Source organism: Ipomoea nil, unplaced genomic scaffold, assembly GCF_001879475.1.
Source record: "Ipomoea nil cultivar Tokyo-kokei standard unplaced genomic scaffold, Asagao_1.1 scaffold3100, whole genome shotgun sequence".
Lineage (NCBI taxonomy): Eukaryota > Viridiplantae > Streptophyta > Magnoliopsida > Solanales > Convolvulaceae > Ipomoea > Ipomoea nil.
The window spans coordinates 3,401,991-3,423,706 of NW_017619528.1; the positions used below are offsets into that span (position 1 = coordinate 3,401,991).

Genomic DNA, 21,716 nt, shown 5'->3' on the forward strand with positions numbered 1-21,716 from the left:
TGTGTTTGCATCTAAACTTTATTTTTTTGTATCATTCTGAGATAAACATGGAAATTATACCGTGCGTGAAATTAATCAGTAAACGATATTATTGGGATGAACAGGGGTCGAATTTACCTTGCACAGTAGCTGCTATTTGAGTAGATTTATCAGATTGTGGAGCATTTCCTGGCGACGCCATGCGTGCGATGTTGTTAAAAACAGTTTGGAATGGAGAATGACGGCTGTAATCTGTAAAATTTTTGAAAAATGATATTGGAATCTGAAGAACGCGAAGGTAGGAAGATTTCTGTGGAGTACTAATTCAGTTGTCTTAGAACCGGAGTGCGCGAAATTTGTTTGAAATGATAGAACAGTGATATTTTTAAGTTGAATGCGCGAAATAAACTAACACAAAAGCATACCGAAGTATTATTCTAATGGACGCACATCAAAGAGATATGATACGCACATTAAGGATATACGAGACGCTTATTAAAGATATTCGAGACGCATATTAAAGAGATATAATACGCATATTAAAAGAGTAATGAGAGAAATGATTTATCTCAATTGGTACTCAAACGAACGCACATTAAGATATGAGGTCCCGCACGTTGTTCGTTAGTAACTCGCACGTAATGATGAATATGAATGCACATTAATTTACTTGATTTTTTTTCTTTGTTTTTAATAATTATTATTTTCCATGTTATTTTTTAGTATGCAAATGAACACACATTAAGATATGCAGTCACGCAAGTTGTAATGTGCGCTAAAATATAACCTAATTTGCTTAATGTATCAAAAGGATTTTTATATAACAAAAATATATTAATGTTTGCTAATTACATAGACTAATACTAAGTGGGATATTTTTTTTCAAGACCAACTTTTTTGTTGTTCTCAATGGACAATTGGTTATTTTCAGCATTTAAAATCGCTGCAATGTACTTGATCCTGAGATCATCAAGATCTTTTTTCTTTCCCTTCCTGATGCCACAGTCCCAATCGTTCGGTCCAGTGCCCATGTATGTTTCCATGTGTCGCATTGTATATACACCACAGTCATCCTTGTTTGTTGAATCTCGACATCTCATCTCCATTCTTGTAATTACAGCTTTTTTAAGTGTCTCTGAAGAAGTGCGCAGCATCCTACTGTTCCAATATCGTGCAAAATATTGTTACTGCAATAAAATAGAAAATTATTTTTTTTAAAAAAATTATAATAAAATGTTAAAGTTTGTATAATGACTTAAAATATGTGAGTCAATACTTACCAATGTACGAGGTAGATTGCCATATTTTTCTGTGCTAGTACCATCAACGGAGGAATTGTTAAGTATATCAATCCGTGTATACCCAGGGAATATATCAATGCATATTACATAGATGTGATCAGATTTGATGACTGGAAAAAAGAATTGCAAGTTGGAATTTGTTTTAAATGTGTTAGCACAGAGAAACAATAAATACAAATCTTATGTAAAGAATTTGGAATATAATATACCAAACGTCGGGTCAAAGGATTAGCATAAGCTTCAAGCTCCCCATCCACCTCTTTTTCGAACTTATAGTAGAATTTATCAGTGATCTCTTCTGTTGGTGCATTCACAATACAATTTATCTACAAAATCATGACGTTTAGATATTAATTATACATTTCATTAATAAGTGATGTTATTTTATATATCTTTTTTGGAAATCAAAGCCTGTGAAACCATATGTTATCGTGTGCATGCCTAAATGAAAAAGTTTACAATTACAGTTTCAATCCTATATATGCTTCAATATGTTATTAAATGTGCATGAAACTATAACTGGTTCAAAGAATAACTTACCACTGAATTTGTCGTAAAAAAGAATCTCTTAATTGAGTCTTTGGAACTGCAGTTATACTCCAAGTAGTTTAGGATCAAACTCCATGTGTCTAACACTGCCGACTCAACATGCTCTTTTTTTAGCAGTGATTTCATATTGATCAAGAATAGGAGTTTTTCACCATTCTCAAACACTTTATCATAGCTACAAATATGCAGATAAAAATATTTAACATAAATATTAGAAAAAAACAAAAAAATAATAAGATAAAAAATTCAAGATATTAGCAGGATCAATTAGCAAAAAAAAACAAAATAGTGATCTTAGGTATAACTTACTGAGTCGATTCGTCTGCCTTTTCAATCCAAACTTTAAGTGCTTTCTCAACAGTAGTGATTGGTGATGAGAGTTGCACCTGTCTTAAAAAGAACGGGGATTTCATTGTTTCTGACCATTTTCGTGTTCTCCGTCCTCTCTGCTGATGATCTTCAGCAGGTTCTAGTATAGCCTTTCCAGCTTTCTTTGAAGCTGCTGCTTCTGGGACTATGTCTGCTTGAACACAAGGAGGCACTGCATCGGGAGGAAGATGAGCTGCTTGAACACTAGGACACGGCTTTAATTTGGTATGCTTACAAGTTCTAAAAGACATACTGCATGTTCAGCGTCCTTCGCATTCGCCCCGGCATCAATAGGTGAGACTGTAAGATTTATTTCAATCTCACCTTGCTCTAGGTCTGCTTGAACACCAGGAGGCATTGCATCGAGAGTAAGATGAGCTGCTTGAACACTAGGACACGGCTTTCGTATGCTTACAAGTTCTGAAAGACATATTGCATGCTCAGCGTCCTTCATATTCGCCCTGGCATCAATAGGTGACACCGGAAGATTTATTTCAATCTCACCTTGCTCTATGTCAGATACTGAAATGTCTGGTGTGACTGTTAGGTGCTCTTCATTTCTAACAGTCATAGTTTTCTCACACTCATCATCAGCATGTGTAACACTGTCCAGCAGTGAAACTTGTTATGGAAGCTCAGCTTGCTCAACCTCCTTAAGTCTAGTGTTTTCTACAACGTCTGCACAAGCTTCACTGGCAACAGCCTTAATGTGCTCACTATCAACTTCATCGGCTCTAGTTTGTTGTGCAACGTTTGCAAGAGCTTCACTGGCAACAGCATTAAACTGCTCACTCTGAACCTCATCAACTCCAGTTCGTTCTTCAACGCCTGTGTGACACCCCAGAAATCCACATTCAATCCATGGATTAATTGAGTAATTAATCCTATTTTATTTGAGGAATTAATTCCTAAAATCCTGATTTTTAATACTTAAGGACTAGAATTTGACTAGTCAACCTTAAAGTTGTGATTGTACCTTGAGCTTTGCGGGGAGTTCCCTTGTTCCTTACACTTCCTAAGGGTTAGTAAGGGTATTCTTGTCTTTTCACCAAGAGTTAGTATTGTAACCTAACCTAGAAGACTTCTTCATTTCATTCCCTACAATTCTTAGAAATTAGTTCTACCTTCTCTCTAGAAAAGAAGTGTAGCTTATTCTCTAAGCCAAGTTGAGACCCTTGTCAAGATTTCAAGTTTTGCTTCCAAGATTCAACCTTTCTCCTATTTGGGCATCTAGGAGGGTAAGATCTAAGTTCATCTTGTGTTTTTGGTTCCATCTTAGTTGTCTTTTTCTTAAAGGTAGGATCTTTATGATCTTTTGGTTTAATCTTGAAGTGGGATTGGAAAGTAAGCCTTGTGGGGAGCTTGTTGTGGTGTAAAGTGAAGTCTTTTGGTCTTCAAGAGGTAACCCATGCTCTACAAAACCTATTTTGCTTACCTATATGAGATTTCTTGGATTCTACTTGTGTTTTGCTATGAAATATGAGGGTTTATGCATTTGTCTTGTGATATTGCATATCTAGAGCTTGTGTTTAGGGTTCCTTTGTGCCATTGCTTGGCATTTTCCATGGTTCAAGTCATTTTGTTGTGTTTGGTGAGATTTGGCATGTTTTGGACTTGAATTTGTGTTTGGAGGAGAAAATCCCCGAAGGGATTTGTTGTGGAACAGGAATGTTCCCGCGGGCGGGGCACCACCCGTCGTCCTACCCGCGGGTACATAGGCTTGTGGGAATGTGTTCCCGCGGGCGGAACCACGGGTGGGGCACTACCCGTGGGTTCACCCGCGGGTACACGAGTGGTGTTTGTTCCCCGTGATTTGTTTGACTCGGTATTTGGTCTTTTGGCTTCCCGTTGTTCTTTTGTGGAACTATTTGAGTGTCTTCTTGATGTTTCGTATGTCTAGAACTATATGGTAGGTATCCATGTAGGACTTTGGTGTCTTGAATCGTGCTAAGTGTTCAACATTGTGTTTCGTTGGACCAAGAGGTGTCTTGTGTGTTCCTTGGAACTATCTTGAGTTTCTCCGTTGTCAAGCATGCTAGTTTATTGTCTTAATGCTAGCGTGTGTGTTGTTTGTACCTTCCGATTAGTTGATGATAACTTGTGTTATTCATCGTTGTTGTCGTTGGGCTGTGACCCATTGCTTGATTGAGTATGGTTTCATACCTTCGTTGTGATCCGTTGTTTGACTCGTGTGAGTTGTGGTGCGTGTGTGGCTCTACCTGGATTGCACGATTAGTGGTATGGGACACTAGTCACCAAGGTATTGCAGCGGTCCTCGTGGTGGCCGTGACGTGATTATAGAGTTGTGGCCTGAGTGATGGGTCCACGTTTTTGGGGGATAACATGTGTTATCCGGGCATGTGTTGCCGTGAATTGGTGGTTTCGTTGGTGGTCGTTGGTGGGGGACGACGGTCCCGGGTCAATAAGGTTGGACTAAGAAGTACAGGGGTCCTGGAGGTAATGGTTGGAAAGAAGGTACAAGGTTGGGGGTAGCCATAAGGTTGGAACAGGGCATGAGGAAGGCATACCAACTCGTGATGGGTGATGTTGCGAGGGCTTGTAAAGCCGGCGTTGTGTGTTCTTCTCTCGTGACGTGTGTAGTCACGGAGGCTTGTGTTGCTTTGGCATGTGTTGCCGTTGGGTGAGTCTTTATCTTTCGCATGGTGGTTAACCTTTGTGGTTTGGGATGTGTTCCCGTGTTATTCTTGTGAGCGTTTAGTCTTATGTTGACTGTTGATCTTGGTTTTGAGTTATATATATGTATTCCGTTTCGAAAATGGTTTTTATGACTTATATCTATCTATGTATGATACTTAACGGTATTGGTGGGTTACCAGCATTATTTGCTGACCGGGCGTCGTCCCAATGTTTATCTTTGTATCTTTCAGGTGATGTTTAGACGAGCGCGATGTCTAGTGTCTGGTAGCTTAGCACCTTTATCGTTGTTTTTGTGGCATGTGCGCCAATGCAGCTAGACTGATGTTTTGGGATAGATGTATACACTTGCAAATTGTTTGCCGTAGCGTTTACCGTGTTTGGTAGACGTGGCGTGACACCCCGTTGGATTTCTTTTATCCAGTTTCGTTTTATCTTCCGCTGTGCTAGTTTTGTTGTTTAATTTGCATGTGTTAAGGCTTTTATATAGGTCTTGTTTGGGGGGTGTTACAGTTGGTATCAGAGCCTAGGTTTGAGCCTAGGAAGAGTTAAGTCTAGACTTTCTAAGTGGTTAAGTGTGTTTTGAGACCTCTAAGCGACCTTAAGAAGCTAAGTGTTAGGCTTAGGACTCTAGGTTGCGCGGTGAGATGTGTGTTGCTTTCTGTCTTGCTTGTTTGCTCTTTTTGGTAATCTCGTTGTTGTTGTAGAAGTTTGCGATGCCTCCTCGTCCCTGCGCTCGCACCCCAGAGACCCCGACCAACGAGCAGCTCGCTCAGAATCTCCATCAGCTGACGCATACGATGCAGTTGCTCAGTGAAGCCTTGCTGAACAACAATCAAGCTGTGCCGCCTCCTCCCCCAGCTGGGCATCGCGATGTAGGTCGTTTGCTGTCAGGGCATCGGACGCCAACCTTCGCTGGCGAGGAAGACCCTGTAGTCCTATAAGAGTGGCTTCGGGTGTTTGATAAGATCTTTATCGTTGTGGGTCGCCCCGAAGAGAGAAGAGTAGAACTGGCAACGTTCTACTTCTGCCAAGAAGCTGATCTATGGTGGGACCATGAAGGTCCGACCTTCCTTGAAGAGCCTGGGTTTGATTGGACCACGCTCAAGGACAGAATGCGCAAAAGGTTCTACCCAGCGCATGTGCGAGCCGCCATGTTTGATGAGTTCTTTCATCTGCAGCAAGGATCCTTATCTGTGGTCGAATACCACAAGAAGTTCTTAGAGCTGGCGCGCTTCGCGAGGATGCTTGTGCCTACAGAGCTTGCTAAGGTTGAGCATTTCGCTGCCGGTCTGAATTATGAGGCACGAAAAGCGTTGACGGTGAGTAGGCCCAGCTCCCTTAAGGATGCGTATCTGTGTGCCGCGGATTTGTATCGTTTTCAGCAGCTTCAGAAGGGATCGTTTGAGCTAGTCAGGAAGAGGGTTGAGAGCGGAGGTTCTTCCACCTTCAAGAAGCCCCGGCCGAGCTTTCAAGTCAAGGCGGTGTCATCTTCTTCTCAAGGACCTATCCGGGTGGAGCATCAGGATCAAGCTAAGTCGGTTGTTTGTCGAAGATGTGGGAAGGTGTACGCGGGCCATAATTGTTTTGGCCAGGCGTTTAGGTGTTTCCGATGTGGGGATCGTGGTCACAGAGTCGCGGAGTGTCCCCAGCTTGCCGGTCAGAGAGCGTTACCGCCACCCCCGAGAGCCGGAGGAGCACCAGGAGGGAGTTCGAGTCGCGGAGCTGTCGGAGCTAGGCCACCCGGAAGAGTTTTTGTGATGGCGCGTTCTTAGGATGAGTCGGAGGGCTTGATGGAGGATGAAGTGGCAGGTAACCCCTTTCTTCTAGCCTATCCTTGTTTGTTTCTCCAGAATCATCGTGTTCGTTGTATCTTGAGTGTTACCTTGTGTTTCGTAGTTGTCTTTTGCTTGGCAATCTTTGGTGTGCCTTTCTTTGATAGCAATTATTTTGAGGCTTAGTGTAGACTCTTCTTGCTAAGTGATTTCTTTAGTTGGTATATGAGCTTCGTTGTGAAGTTAGCAATCCATCCTTGTCATGTTTTGCGATTTTGGTCAATTCTACAACCCTTGTACTTGGTTGTTCTTACAACAATTCCTTGTGCACTTCCTAAATTTTCCAAGTATTCTTTGAATTGGAAAATAGCAAAATTCATACCGAAAACCTTTCCTTGTGTAGCTTAAAAACCAAGACTAATGTTTAATTGTAACCTTTGAGTTTTGAACCCAAGCCTAATCTTTGTCAACCCAACCTCTAAACCACTTGAGCTAATTGTCTTTCTTGAAACCTAACCAATTTTAATTCCATCTAAACCATAAATTCCTACTTTACCCAAAATCCCCAAATTAAATCATCTTTTTCCCCAATTTCTTTCCAATCCCTAAAATCCCCAAACTCTCTTTCCTTTCTTCCATCCCTACCCGTGAACCACCAAGCACCCACCCCTCCCCGTAGCATCATCTGCAACCCGCCACCACCACCTGCCCGTCGTCGAGCCGTCGCCGAGCCGCCGTCCTTCGCCGCCGTCGCTGTTCGCCAGAGCTGTGCCGCCGAGTGAGAGAGAGCAGCGAGAGAGCGTGAGAGAGCAGCGAGAGAGAGAGGAGAAAAAGGAGGAGCCTTGGGTTCTTTTTGTTGAGCTTTGGGTCATCTTCAATCATGCCTAGAAGGTCAAGTTTGGCAAGCAAAACGGAATGGGTGGATACCCATTACCTCGTTCTTGAAGGTAAAGGTTTTGATCCGGAATCTTTTCCTAGCTCTTTGTTAGATATGCTTAGGTATCAAGGTTTGTTGGATGGGTTTCTCGCCATAAGGGCCGAGACTTACCCGAGTTTGGTGAAAGAGTTTTATCGTCACATGGTTGTGACAAAGGAGGGCGATAAGTTGGAGATCACCTCTAAGGTGAGAGGTGTGAAGGTTGTGTTATCTGAGAAGAGGTTGGCTCAGTTGTTGAGTTTGTCTGCTACCGGAGTGGCTCAGTACAGTGGCCATTCTTGGGTTAGTACGGATACCATGGGGTACCGTGACTATTTAAGCTATCTGTTGGGCCGTACGAGTGGTTTCACTCAAGCCTCTAGGCTGGAAAAGAAATGGTTGTCTACGGAGCAAAGGATCTTGGTGATGTGGGTGTCGGATTGTTTGTTGCCTAATAACAACAAGAGCAGTTTGTTGGGTAAGTTGGAGTGCACCTTTGCCTTTTGCCTCAAGAATATGGTTAAGTTCAACCTGCCTGCTTTGATGATGCAACACATGGTGTTTTGTCGGGATCACAATCGGAAGAGCTTGCCGTATGGGATGGTGCTGAGTTGGATCTTGGTAAGAAAGGTGTTAGTGTAGACGGTTGCCTCCCGATGGCCGTGGGAAAGATGGTGTTGGATACCACCAATCTCCGGAGTTGTAATCTGTTTCGGTTGGGTGATGGTGAGTACATCACACTTGAGGAAGTTGCAAGGAAAACACCTGATGAGAGGGCGGAGTTAGCTGCTGAGCTTGAAATCCATACCGGAAAGTTGAGCCTCCCAGTCCAGAGTTTGGGCGGTGACGAAGAAGTTGAGGAGGAAGCAGACCAAGAGGAAGAAGTAGGAGCACCGGAGGCCCCCGAAGCAGAAGAAAGTGATTCGGACAGTGAGGAAAACCAGAGAAGGAAGGAAGCTCGCACGAAGAGGGAGCATGATGTCGTCGCCTTGCTTCGTCAGCAGAACTGCATGATCGCCGAAGGTTTTGCGTTTATGAAGGCGCAGTTCGTCGCAGTGCATCAGAGGCTGGACCAGATTGAAGCCAGTTCTAGCCACAGAGACGAAGACGAAGAGGAGTCCGAAGAGGCCGAGGAGTCGGAGAGCGAGGAGTTCTAGTTTGTGTTGTGGTAATCCCGTTCGCCTTTTTCCTTGTTGTTTCCCTTCTTAGCCGTTGTTATCTTGGTGATAGGTTATTGTGTGTGCTTTGTGCGCTTGCTTGTTTTGTTTTTTGCCTTGTTGTTTAGCTAGTTTGATAGTTGGTGTTTGGAGTTAGTAGTTTAGTTTTTGGTTGTTGTCTAGAAGTTGGTGGTTGTGTTAAGGCTAGAGTTCTTGATGCTCAATTTATCCGTTTGTTAACCTCTTGCCAATCCTTGAAATTTGAAATGCCTCCTTCTTTGCTTTGGAATCCTTGTGAGTTCTTTTGGAGTCTTTGACCAAAAGAGTTGTTCTGGAACTTCTTGTCACAATGTCGTTTCCTTTCACCGTTTGCTTTAAATTCGTCGTACCCAAGCTTCGGGGACGAAGCTTCTTTGAAGGGGGAGAGGATGTGACACCCCAAAAATCCACATTCAATCCATGGATTAATTGAGTAATTAATCCTATTTTATTTGAGGAATTAATTCCTAAAATCCTGATTTTTAATACTCAATGAACGTTTGTATGATTATTACATGATGTGTATCAATGTTAATTACATCTAACAAACCTTAATGTGCGTCTTGTATTGTGTTAATGTGCTTTCAACAAATATGTATATAACCGTGGTAATATGTAAAGGGTTATCAACTAGTGTGCGCCACAGTAAATCATAACGTGCGTGATAAAAATACTAAACGTGCATATTATTATAACTTTATATGCGTTTAAAAAAAAAACAAAAAATGAACATACCTCCTCAGCATCAATCGTAACATTCTGTACCTCAGGGAGACTCTGAGCATCAACAGCAGGAATGTGAGAAACTGGTTGGGTTAGTATATATTCTGGATTGCGTGGCTCGACTCTTCCACGTCCAAAACCACCAGCCTCAGCTTCTGTCTTCTGCCGCTTCTTTAGAAGTGGAGTTGTCCACCCTACTAATGCCGGAATAGACCTCTCGACAGGTCGGTCGAAGCGGAGGATCACCCTATCAACATAATGTACCTGAATACAAATGAAAAGATAGTTAAAATAAATATCTGCCACATTTTGCCTTTTTATTATTTTTTTTTTTGCAAAAATTCAATGTGCTTCAAAACTTACAAGCATAAACAGCATGCAACCGGGAAAATATCCTTTTTTTTTTTTTTTTTTCTGCCAACTGACAGCTGCAGCACTAAAGGTTTGGAGGGTGAATCTGCACCAATTGAAATGGGGAATTTTGTCTACATTGTCCACAACTTCCAGAATATGTGGCTTTATATACCCATTTTTTGTACTTTCAATGTACATGGAGTTGAATAGAAGAATAAAATGGAATTTGAACCATTTCCCTCCATCAGTGCAGGCAAGCATTGCTGTAACAGCCTCCGAATACTTCACGGACGACAGATTTTTTGCCACAATATTATTCTTCCATTCGTTGAACAATGCATTAGTAGAGGAGATCCTGTCTCCCTTGTATTTAATCTCAAGGGGTCCCCTAGGGAAGCCTAAAACAGCTTCCACATCATCTTCAGTTACGTCCAAAGTTTCTTTTGAACGTAGAGTCAGCTTGCCTGCCATGCCATCATAGTGTGTTAGGATCCAGTAGCATAAGTGGTTCGGGAACTCTTTGATTGTCAGATTTAAAAGACTTCCAAATCCCATCTCTCGAACTGCAGTTTTTTGTTCTGGACTAAATTTTGCAATGGCATTAACCAACATTGATGATGACCCCCTGTTCCTAGCTTCTTTAAAATTTTCAAGAATGTCATCAGATTTAGGCTTTCGGGATCGAGTCTTTTTTGAAGACTGAATAGGTCCATCATCCACTGGAGCTACAACAATATGCATATTACCTTCCCTCTTGCGTTTGGAACCTATATTTGCAAACAAATACAAACTTTTGCTCTTTTAAACTGGGAAGGAGACTAAATGCAGAATGTGTGTGCACTGTTCGAAGGTATGCGAGTTTATAATTTATGTGCGTCAGTCTACAAGTTAGAGTGCGTTAAACATGAAAACAAAATGCGTACAACAATTTCATAATTTCTGGGGCTAATCATAAAACATAGAAATAGAATATGCGTATAAATAGTAAACAATGTGCGACAAAAAAAAAATCATTAAGATGAATCCACGTGAAGTATACATTCAACGAAATAATATTCCTGAATTTGAATTTATTAGGGATTGTCAACTAAAATCACAATGCGTGAGAAACTGAAATCTTAAAATTATACATACAAGACCTAACGTGCGTGAAATTAATCTGTAAGCTGCGCATGTGATATGAATGTAAGAAATTTACCTTTTCTAGAAGGTGGCTGTTGGCTGGATTCGGCCGTGTGGGTTGCATGTTCTTCAGACGCCATATATGCTTTTAGTAACTCTAAGGAGTTGACAATAAAACTGTCCGCGACGCAAGGTGTTTGTAGTTAAGCACTGTCGAAGTAACAAAATCTTGTAAAGGTTGCTGCCTGACTATGAAACAAACTGGAAATCGCGGTGGTAAAGGTAAAAAACTCTGGTAATGATTTTCTAACTGGTCGTGGTGAAGAAGAAAGGTTTGCGTATTTAGTTTCCTTTTTTTTTTTTTTTTTAATTTAATACCCGGGGTGGTATTTTAGTTAATTTCTGTTGACATCGCACGAAATTGAATTCAAATGACCGGAATTCAAATCGACGGTTGAGATAATTGGACGAATTTAAATTAAAAGGAATTCAATTTTTAATGATTTTGTTAAAACGCAACGAATGAATAATCTAACGCACATAAACAAGTAAACACAGGCATATTGTTTTCTTTTAGATTTGTGAACAGTTGGCAGACAACATATATTTCAGTATACAAGGAATAAATGGATGAGCCCACTAGAGAAATGGTAGAAGTTTTTGAGTACATCGACTCCGCCCAGGATCCCCAAAAGACTTAAAATTTTTTTGGCCGTTTGTTCGCACAGCAAGAACAGAATATAAGCATATTAAAGTATTAGTGTGCGCATATTAAAGATAGAATTCACGCACATTCGTTAAAGTACTCGCGCACGTTCAATGGTCTGTGTACTTGCGCATGTAATCCATGTGCACACGCACATTAAGCTATTTGGACACGCGCAGTGTAGCTTTATTAACTAGGCACACACACATAATATATACAATTAAACAAATTATTATATTATTGATTCAAATCAGTATGTCCTCGTTTAATTAACAAATTTCACATTGTAATGATCTTGTTAAAAGTTGTTGATTAGGGAATTTAACGCACATAAAGGCTATAATAAAGGGATATTCTGTTTTTTTTTTATTATTAATTTGTTATTAGTTGTTAATCAAGGTTATGTATTTTGGGAAATGTATGAATAATCTAACGCACATAAACAACTAAATACAGGCATATTGTTTTATTTTAGATTTGTGAAAAGTTGGCTGGCAACATATATTTTGGTATACAAGAAATAAATGGATGAGCCCACTGGCGAAATGGTAGAAGTCTTTGAACACATCGACTCCGCCCAGGATTGAATCCCCCCAAAAGACTTAAAATTTTTCTAGCCGTTTGTTCGCACAACAAGAACAGAATATAAGCATATTAAAGTATTAGTGTGCGCATATTAAAGATTAAATTCACGCACATTCGTTAAAGTACTCGCGCACGTTCAATGGTGTGTGTACTTGTGCATGTAATCCATGTGTACACGCACGTTAAGCTATTTGGACACGCGCATCGTAGATTTATTAGCTAGGCACACACACATAATATATACAATTAAACAAATTATTATATTATTTATTCAAATCAGTATGTCCTCGTTTAATTAACAAATTTCACATTGTAATGATCTTGTTAAAAGTTGTTGAATAAGGAATTTAACGCACATAAAGGCTATAATAAAGGGATTTTCTGTTTTTATTATTATTATTATTAATTTGTTATTAGTTGTTAATCAAGGTTATGTATTTTGGGAAATGAATGAATAATCTAACGCACATAAACAACTAAATACAGACATATTGTTTTATTTTAGATTTGTGAACAGTTGGCTGGCAACATATATTTTGGTATACAAGGAATAAACGGATGAGCCAACTGGCGAAATGGTAGAAATCGTTGAATACATTGACTCCGCCCAGGATTGAATCCCCCCAAAAGACTTAAAATTTTTCTGGCCGTTTGTTCGCACAGCAAGAACAGAATATAAGCATATTAAAGTATTAGTGTGCGCATATTAAAGATTAAATTCACGCATACACGTTAAAGTACTCGCGCATGTTCAATGGTGTGTGTAGTTGCGCATGTAATCCATGTGTACACGCACATTAAGCTATTTGGACACGCGAAGTGTTACGCATGTTAATCCATGTGGATACGCTCATTAAGTTATACGTAAGGGCACATTTTACGATTGAGATAAATGGACGAATATAAATCGAAGTAACCGAATTTTGTAATGATTTTGTTAAAAGGCATTGATAGAATAATGTAACGCACTTAAACAATTAAATGCAGGCATATAGTTTTTTTTTCAATTTGTCAAAGTATCAAGACGCATATAAAGGCTTAACCTGTCCTTTATTTCTTCACGAAGATTGGCCCCTTCTTTGAGTCGACTTCTTCCTCTTCAGTAGCGTCCTCAGCAGCTAGGTAGGCAAGAGCCTCCGTTTTCCATGTGTTGTAAGACACTTTTGTTCCTGTGGAATCATCAGAGGTGTTCTCAGCAGGGAAGTCGTCAATAAATGCCTCAAACCTTTCTTTGAAAGTTGGATCGTTTAGATCCTTTTTTCAGTTCTGGTAGATATTGTTTTGGTATTAGGGAAAGTGGTTTTCGGGGTTGCTTGGACTGGTTGTCTTTCTCAGCATTTTTTGTTTTTTCCATCTTTGTTTTGATTGAGATGATAAGGTGTGATGGACTGATGGATGATCCATTCTTTCTATAGGCTATTCAAAGGTGTGATGGAAAATGGAAATGAACGGGTGCATGTTAAATGAAATATGTTAAAATAAGTGACAACTGTATTTCATTGTCAGCAGTTTTTTCATTTCCCATAAAGGAAATCTGTTAAAGTTGAATGGTCATTCAACTTATAAAAAAACGCACCTATTAATGGTAATCTTTCGAAGTTGAATGGTCATTCAATTCAATATTTAAAAAGACGCACCCATTTGATTTTTTTTTATTGGGATTAAGTCAGTTAGTAGTCAATGTAATGCATTTTTAGACTGAAATAAACGAATAAATAAAGTATAAATGTGCGCATATTAATAAATAAATTGACTCATATCCTTTTAAGAATATCGCAATGCACATTGTAATAGCAATAGACGCATTTTAAATTATATTTGTTCTGTGTTTTTTATGTTGTACATACACGCACACGCATGTTAAGTGTTAATGTAACGCATATTAGAGCAATAAGTTCCGATAGATTTGTACTTGGCACTGGAAATAAGTGAGAAGTCAATTTCGGTGTCAGCGATTTTTATATTTCCCATAATGGTAATCTTTCGAAGTTGAATGGTCATTCAATATTTTAAAAAGACGCAACCATTGAATTTTTTTTTTATTGTGTCTAAGTGAGTGAGCGTACAATATCACGCACATTAAGGATGAAAGACACGCATATTAAAGTGTTTAGGTGTGCATATGAGTGAATGAAACGACGGATTTTGCTATTTAAACCCACCATTATGCTATTCTCAAATCTGTCACTTACAAACACATTTTGCATTTGTATTTTCCCTTTTAGGAAAATTTTCAATGGCCGCTGATCTACACTCTGAAATTGTTGGTAACTAACTTCGGATAGCACTTCGGTGGAATTACATGAAGGTTCGAGTTGTTCGTGTGGTTCGGCTGCCAGAATCAAAAGGTTCTGAAAACATCAAGTCTATAGAGTGTGCGTTGCATGATTTTGAGGTATTTTTTTTATTTACCATATTATAAATCTTAATATTTTATATTTCTAAAATTTACTGTTGATGCATTTTTTTTAATAATTTCAGGGAACTGTTGTACACATGCACATTCCACAAGTGCATGTTCAACAGTGCTTCAAAAAATTTCAAGTAGGCAAAGCCTATATGATAAATAGATTTGACGTGGCGTATAACACCTATAGAAACAAAACTTCGCCTCTCAGGTATATGTTGGTGTATTGTGATAGAACTCGCGCAGGAGTACTGAGAGATGATGAGTTGCCAACATATGTTTATGATGGAGAAGAATACAATTTCGACGAAGAGGTGACCTATTGCATACTTACATTTTTTTATATAATTTTATTGATGTATTTACAGTTTCATAACTTTCACGATTTTATGGATCAACAGGTGCCCGACGCGACAGTTGCAAATTTGTGAACATTTTCTGTTTTTCATGTTATTTATTATTCTGTATTATTGTACTCCAAACAATTTTAATTTGAATGAAATATTATGTTTATTATGTTTATTATGGTGATATATTATGTCATTATTGACGCACCTTCGTTTATGATTGATACACATAATAAAGTAAGTGAGTGTACAATCTCATGCACATTAAGAATGTTAGATACACACTAATAAAGTGTTAACATGCGCATATTAATTAATAATAAAGTTTTCTAAAGTTGATTGGTCATTCAATACGTAAAAAAAAAATAAAAATGCACCCATTGATTTTTTATTTATTTATTTAATTTTTATTTTTTATCGGGTCTAAGTCAGTGACTTTACAATCTCATGTACATTAAGAATGAAAGATGCGCATAATAATGTGTTGACGTCCGGATATTAGAGAATAAATTGAAGCATATTCTTTTAAGAATACCCAAGACTCACGTATTTTCTAATGCACATTATGTTACTGTGTTGCGCATGTTAAGTTTTTTTTTTTTTATTTGCCACGGACTATCGTTTAAATAGATAACGAGACACAAATTTTGTTGCATTATTACGCATATTGAGCGTACGTATTGCGCATGTCAAGCTTTTTGCTTGTTTTTAATTTTCAAGAATTGCTCTTTAACAGTTTTTTAATATAATTAATATAACAGATGAGCCCACTGGTGAAATGGTAGAAGCCTTTAATCAAACTGATTCCACCCAAGTTTGAACCCCTATAAAGGCTTGACTTTTTTTATTATATTTTATTTGTTTTCCGTTTAATAAAATATAATAAACGCATGTTAAGGTGATATTTCGCGCTCTTTAATTGGTTTCCCGACGCACTTTAAACTGTTGGCTTAAAAAAATATCGTATTTCGATAAAAGTTAATCAAATGTAAATTTAAACATATATTGTTCTTGTTGTCCGCGCATGTAACGGAGCAAAGGAAAGCATATTAAGTGTTTTATAACAATCCACGTAATATTCAAAGATATTTGATGTCAGAACTTTAAGGCATTTGTAGTTGGGGAGACGGATAACATTGAATGGCCATTCAATGCCTTAAAAAACGCGCCCATTCATGCAACATTGAAATCTTCAAATCACCAAGTTATTCGCCTATAAATTGGAAAGAACAACACACAACCGAGCATCAGTTTTCATTGAAATGGCTACCTCTTACATGTCCGCACGTACAGAAGAGCCATTTTCTTTTATTCCTCATCTTTCATGTCCTCTTCACCCCCCTCGCCCTCCAGATTGTAGTGACTGTAAATAAGTACAAAGACAACACATTCTAAACCTGAAAGAACACTCGTCATCCTCAGCTGCAAGCTCGTCATGCTGCAACCAAACATCATTCAAGGCTGAGAGAGTTGAGCATCCGACATCCCAAATAATAGCTACGGCTGCCAGGAATCTATCATATACAGCAAGCTTAGAGACCACGAGCCTACATGCATCCACACTCCTTGCTCATGTCCAAATCGAGCTTGTAAGCTCAGCTGCAATCTCATCAAACATCATCCAAGGCTTAGAGTTCAGCATTGTGGCAGGTTGGCAACATGTCGGATGATGCTGGAACTAGAAGAAATGTCTTCAAAGTACTAGGAAAGATGCACTGAATGTTATTGGTGTTGTTTCAATGTCTATTTACGTTTATAAATACTAATGTATTAGAGTGTAAATTATTATTTTTATTAATATAGAAACCAACGCTCATTGTGTTCCAATATCACGAATTTTAAATTGATATGTCGCGCATGTTACATTCAAAGCATATATGTGTCATTTTATATGCAAATTATTTCATAATCAAACAAACGCACTTTAAGTTTTGCAATCGCGCATACTAGACTAATTTTCAACGCAATGACTGAGTAATTACGTTTTTATATATAAACCAACGCACATTAATGCACAAGTCTTTGATTAAACCAACGCACATTACGTTTTTATACATAAACAAGCTCTCATGTCTGCCTCTGTTGTTGTTATTACTAATATATTATAATCAAAGTAACAGATGAGCCCACTAGTGAAATGGTAGAAGTGTTTGATTAAACTGATTTCGCCTAGGATCAAACCCCTATAAAGATTTGAACTTTTTATTATATTTTACTTGTTTTTGGTTTAATAAAATATAATAAATGCATATTAGACTGATATTTCGAGCACTTTAATTGGTTTCCCGACGCACATTAAACTTTTGGCTCTAAGTCAGTGAGTGTACAATCTCATGCACACTAAGAATGATAGATACACATAATGAAGTGTTAACATGCGTAGGTTAATGAATGAATTGAAGCATTTTCGTTTAAAAATCCTCCCACGCACATTCAAATATTGTTATACGCATTTTGAATTATATTTGATACACATGTTAGGTTTTACGTATATTCACACGCATGTTAAGTGTAAATATAACGCATATTAGAATGATAAGGTCAGTTAGATATGCACATGTTATTGGAAATAAGTGACAAGTCAATTTCGATGTCAGCAATTTTTATATTTCCCATATTGGGTCTAAGTCACTGAGTGTACAATCTCATGCACACGAAGAATGAAAGACACGCATAATAACGTGTTTAAGGTGCGCATATTAGTGAATAAATTGACGCATATTCGTTTAATAATACCCAATCGAACATTTTCATATCAACAGTCGCATTCTACTAGACTCAAAGTTGTCACATACGAACAGTCGCATTCGTTTAAGAATTTGCTATTTAAATCCACCATTATTCTCGACTCAAATCCACCATTAGTGTAATATAAATCTTAATATTTTATATTTATAAAATTTACTGTTGATGGATATGTTTTTTTTTTTTTTTTTTTTTTTAATAATTTCAGGGGACTATTATTTATATGCACATTCCACAATTGTTTGCGCAAAGGCGCGTCAACAGATTTGTGGAATGAAAAACTTATCTACTCAGTAGATTTGACATGGTCTATAATACCTATAGAAACAAGACCTCTACTCTCTGGTATATGCTGATGTTCTGTGAGAGAACTGGTGTAATATTATTGAAAGAAGATGCTGAGTTCCCAACATATGCTTATGACCGAGAAGATTATAATTTCGATCAAGAGGTGATCTACTGCATACTTACATTGTTTTCCTTTTTTTTATATATAATTTTATTGATGTATTTACAGTATAGTAACTTTCACGATTTGATGGATGAACAGGTGCCTGACGCTCCTGTTGGAAACTTGGCTAATGAGGATTTAATCAATGAGGAAGCTGCGTAATAAGGATGAATAACGACGAAAATATCAAGATTTTTATGCGTATTATGTCATTATTTGTTGTTATTTTCATCATACAATTTATTAATGAATAAACTTTATATGTTATCATTTTATGTCTATTATGTGATCTATTATGTTATCATTGAATATTGCCTTTGAACGCATATTAAGCTTTAATGTCGAGCAAGTTAAATGTTAATCGACGCATGTAAAGACGTTGGCGTTTACCACGGACCAAAGTTTCTATACATAATCCCACGCACATTCTGTTTCTGTACTATGCATACTAAAGTTTAATGTAGCGCACGTTAAAAGTGTAATCAACGCATATTAGGAATTAACTGCACGCAGGTAAAGTAGTAATAACATGCACATTAAGCTAGTAGCAGTGATTGTTAAACACAAATCAGTGATAAAAACAAAAATTAGTAATAGCTGGACATTAAATTCAAGTATCTCAACTGTAAAAAGCATTCTGAAATGAGTTAACACAGTATATGTGTTTCATATTTGCTATCCATTTTCGTCCTCGACTGTAAAGGCATTGAAAAAATAGTCTGCTATGCCTTTTTCTTACCCTTTTGCTTGTCCTTATTTTTGGGGTTAAGTGGGCAAGTCCTGGTGTCATGGTGATCTCCTCTAACACCACAAAAATTGCACTTCCTGCCCTCTTGTTTTTCCATTTCCAACTCCTTGCTGCTTTTGATACGCTTGCCGCTGCCCTTGTTCCTTGCCTGTTTCGGTGGGAGTATGTTGATCTCTGAAATTTCTGTTGATCCACAATATGATTCTATAACAGTCCTCCTGCTGTGCTAAGGGGACAATTTCTCCTTTCCTGACAGTAGCAGCTGTTTCTGTTCATTAATCACTTGGGAAAATGTAGTCAATTGCTCCATGTTTGAACCTGCCATATCCATACAACAGTGTTTATCAGACCACACTTTGTTCAGCAACATCTTCTTTTCATCCTTTGGTCCATTCTGATCATAAATGACACCATCTATTTCAAATGTAGCTTTTAAAGATACATCCTTAGTCCACCGGTTAACCACGTACTTCAGAGGGATCCTTTCAAGGTCTCTAAAGACCACAAATATGTGTCTACACAATAGTCCAACCATCTCAAACATCTTGCAACTGCATTTGGCCTCATGGTCATTTACATTGTGCACCACAGTAAATCTTTTGTTCTTTCCATCCATAATATCATAGTGCAACATTCCACCGTCTTCTCTAACACTCAACACCATACATTTGAAACAGGAGGCACATATTTCTTCCTGAACTTGATAGAAAACAGTAATGGTGTAGACGATTGAAGCGTGCTTTTCAATCCCCAGAGGCGTCTTTAATCTCGATTGTAGCGTTCGTTGTCACTGTTGAGCTTTGCATTTGTGTTACGTTGTGATTTAAGGGCACTGTCAAAGTTCATCATGAATTCAACTAGGCTTGATTAGGGACCAGTAAAACGGCTGTACGTGTAGTTCTCACTTTCGGAACGAGAAGTTGTTCTGAGTAAACCCCCTATAAAGCTATCTCTAAAATACGCTGGGATCCAATGCTTTCTAGCCTCAAACATAGTTGTAAACCAATTGTGCTCGACTAAGTTGTACTTTTCCATGAGCTCTCTCCACTGCTTCTCAAAATCAGGAGGTTCCAAAGATGACGTCCAAACGATTGAGTTCAGTTTGTTCCTGAATTCCTCATCCTTGTTCAGCGTAGGACCCACCTTTTCCCCAACTTTACACATGATGTGCCACATGCAATAACGATGCCTGGCTTGCTTGAAAACTGTTGGAATCGCCACTTTCATAGCCGGATCTTGATCAGTGACAATTATTCTTGGTTCCATACCCATTGCCTTTTTAAATTTTTCAAAGAGCCAAACATAAGACTCAATGTCTTCTTTCAACAGTAGTCCAGCACCGAATGTTATACATTTTTTATGGTTATCAACTCCGGTGAAGGGTGTAAAAACCAGATCGTACCTACAAGACAAAAAGCGTCATCACAGTATGCAGGTGTCAAACTGCCGCACTTAGAGAATTATAGTAACGCACATTAAGTATTAAAATAGCACACATATGTAATTGAGGTCTAATTCTGGAAATTCCGCATTAATATGCGAGACAGTAGCGTTTAAAATGCGTGGTATAAAACGACAATGTGCGCTTATTTATATTTCAACTCTTTTTCAATAAAACAGTGAACGTGTATAAATCTTAACATGGCTCAACAGATCAAGCAATGCTAAGTGTGTATTAATTAATGAAACGTACGCAAGAATGTGAATAGAATAATATATACCTGTTACTTGTGGCATCAAAAGAGACAACATCTCCAAATGCAGCAAAATTCTTTTTTGACATTGGATCTGCCCAAAACAGTCTGCTCATCTGCTCATCTTCATCAACTTCGTAGTCAAAAGCAAATGCAGGGCACATCTCTTGTTTCTTAATAAGATTATGCACCAGTATTTGTGCAATGTGAGGAGTCCAATACTGTGTCATTCCAGGAGATATGGTTAATGTATGACCATTGCTGCTGCTGTTGGGACTCAGACTGGGGTTGTTGATAGATTGAAAGTCACTGGGAACTGTAACGTATAAGCATGAAGTTATGATTGTGTTGTTGCAAGCCTCGTAATGTGAACACTTAATATGCGTTAAGTTAATCAGATCATTATGAATATGGCAGATTTATAAAATACAAGAGTATGTGCGGCAAGTGGGAAATTAACGTGCTTCAGGGTAATAGTTAAAGTGCGCATGTTGAACAGTTAACATGCGTGAGTGTTTGTTAAAATATTATGTCATTACTTAACATGCGTCAGAGAGTCCAGTAACATAACATGCATCTGGAAATGAATTAATGTGCGTGTGCTCAACGGATAACATGTGTGAGGCAAACAGTAATATGTGCATTTTTAAAAATTATCATGCGGCTACCTAATCATCTACGTGCGTAAGGCTCTAGGCTCGGATTAATTAAAGTAGCTCAGTAATTTGGTGGTAAAGTTGCATGCATGTAGTGCTTAATGTGCGTGTAATTAAGACAAGAATGATGCCAATACAAGTGCAGATAAAATTAATTCCAGAAAAGCGATAGAATTTGGGTAATACCTTGATCGAATTCTTCCATTGTTCTTCGTTTGACATTTTTGATCGGTTTAGGGTTTATTTTGATGAATATGATATTGAACGACAAAGAGAATAGATCTTATTGCCAATTCCGTAGAGATCGTAAATTCGTCTGAGATTAGGAAATATAGAAGATTAGGAATCAATGGTGAATTTTGAAAACGCTCGAAGCAGAAGAACAACAGATTTTTTTTTTAATATAATCAAAAGGACAAAAATGCCCTTAATGAGCAA

General features: G+C 38.2%; 1 protein-coding gene across 1 annotated transcript; it reads right to left on the reverse strand.

The window, feature by feature from the left end:
* Positions 1-19,154: 19,154 nt before the first annotated feature.
* On the reverse strand, positions 19,155-19,592 carry LOC109166521 (protein FAR1-RELATED SEQUENCE 7-like). The gene has a single exon (XM_019315464.1). The coding sequence runs from the start codon at positions 19,590-19,592 to the stop codon at positions 19,155-19,157; it is 438 nt and encodes a 145-aa protein (XP_019171009.1).
* Positions 19,593-21,716: the final 2,124 nt, after the last annotated feature.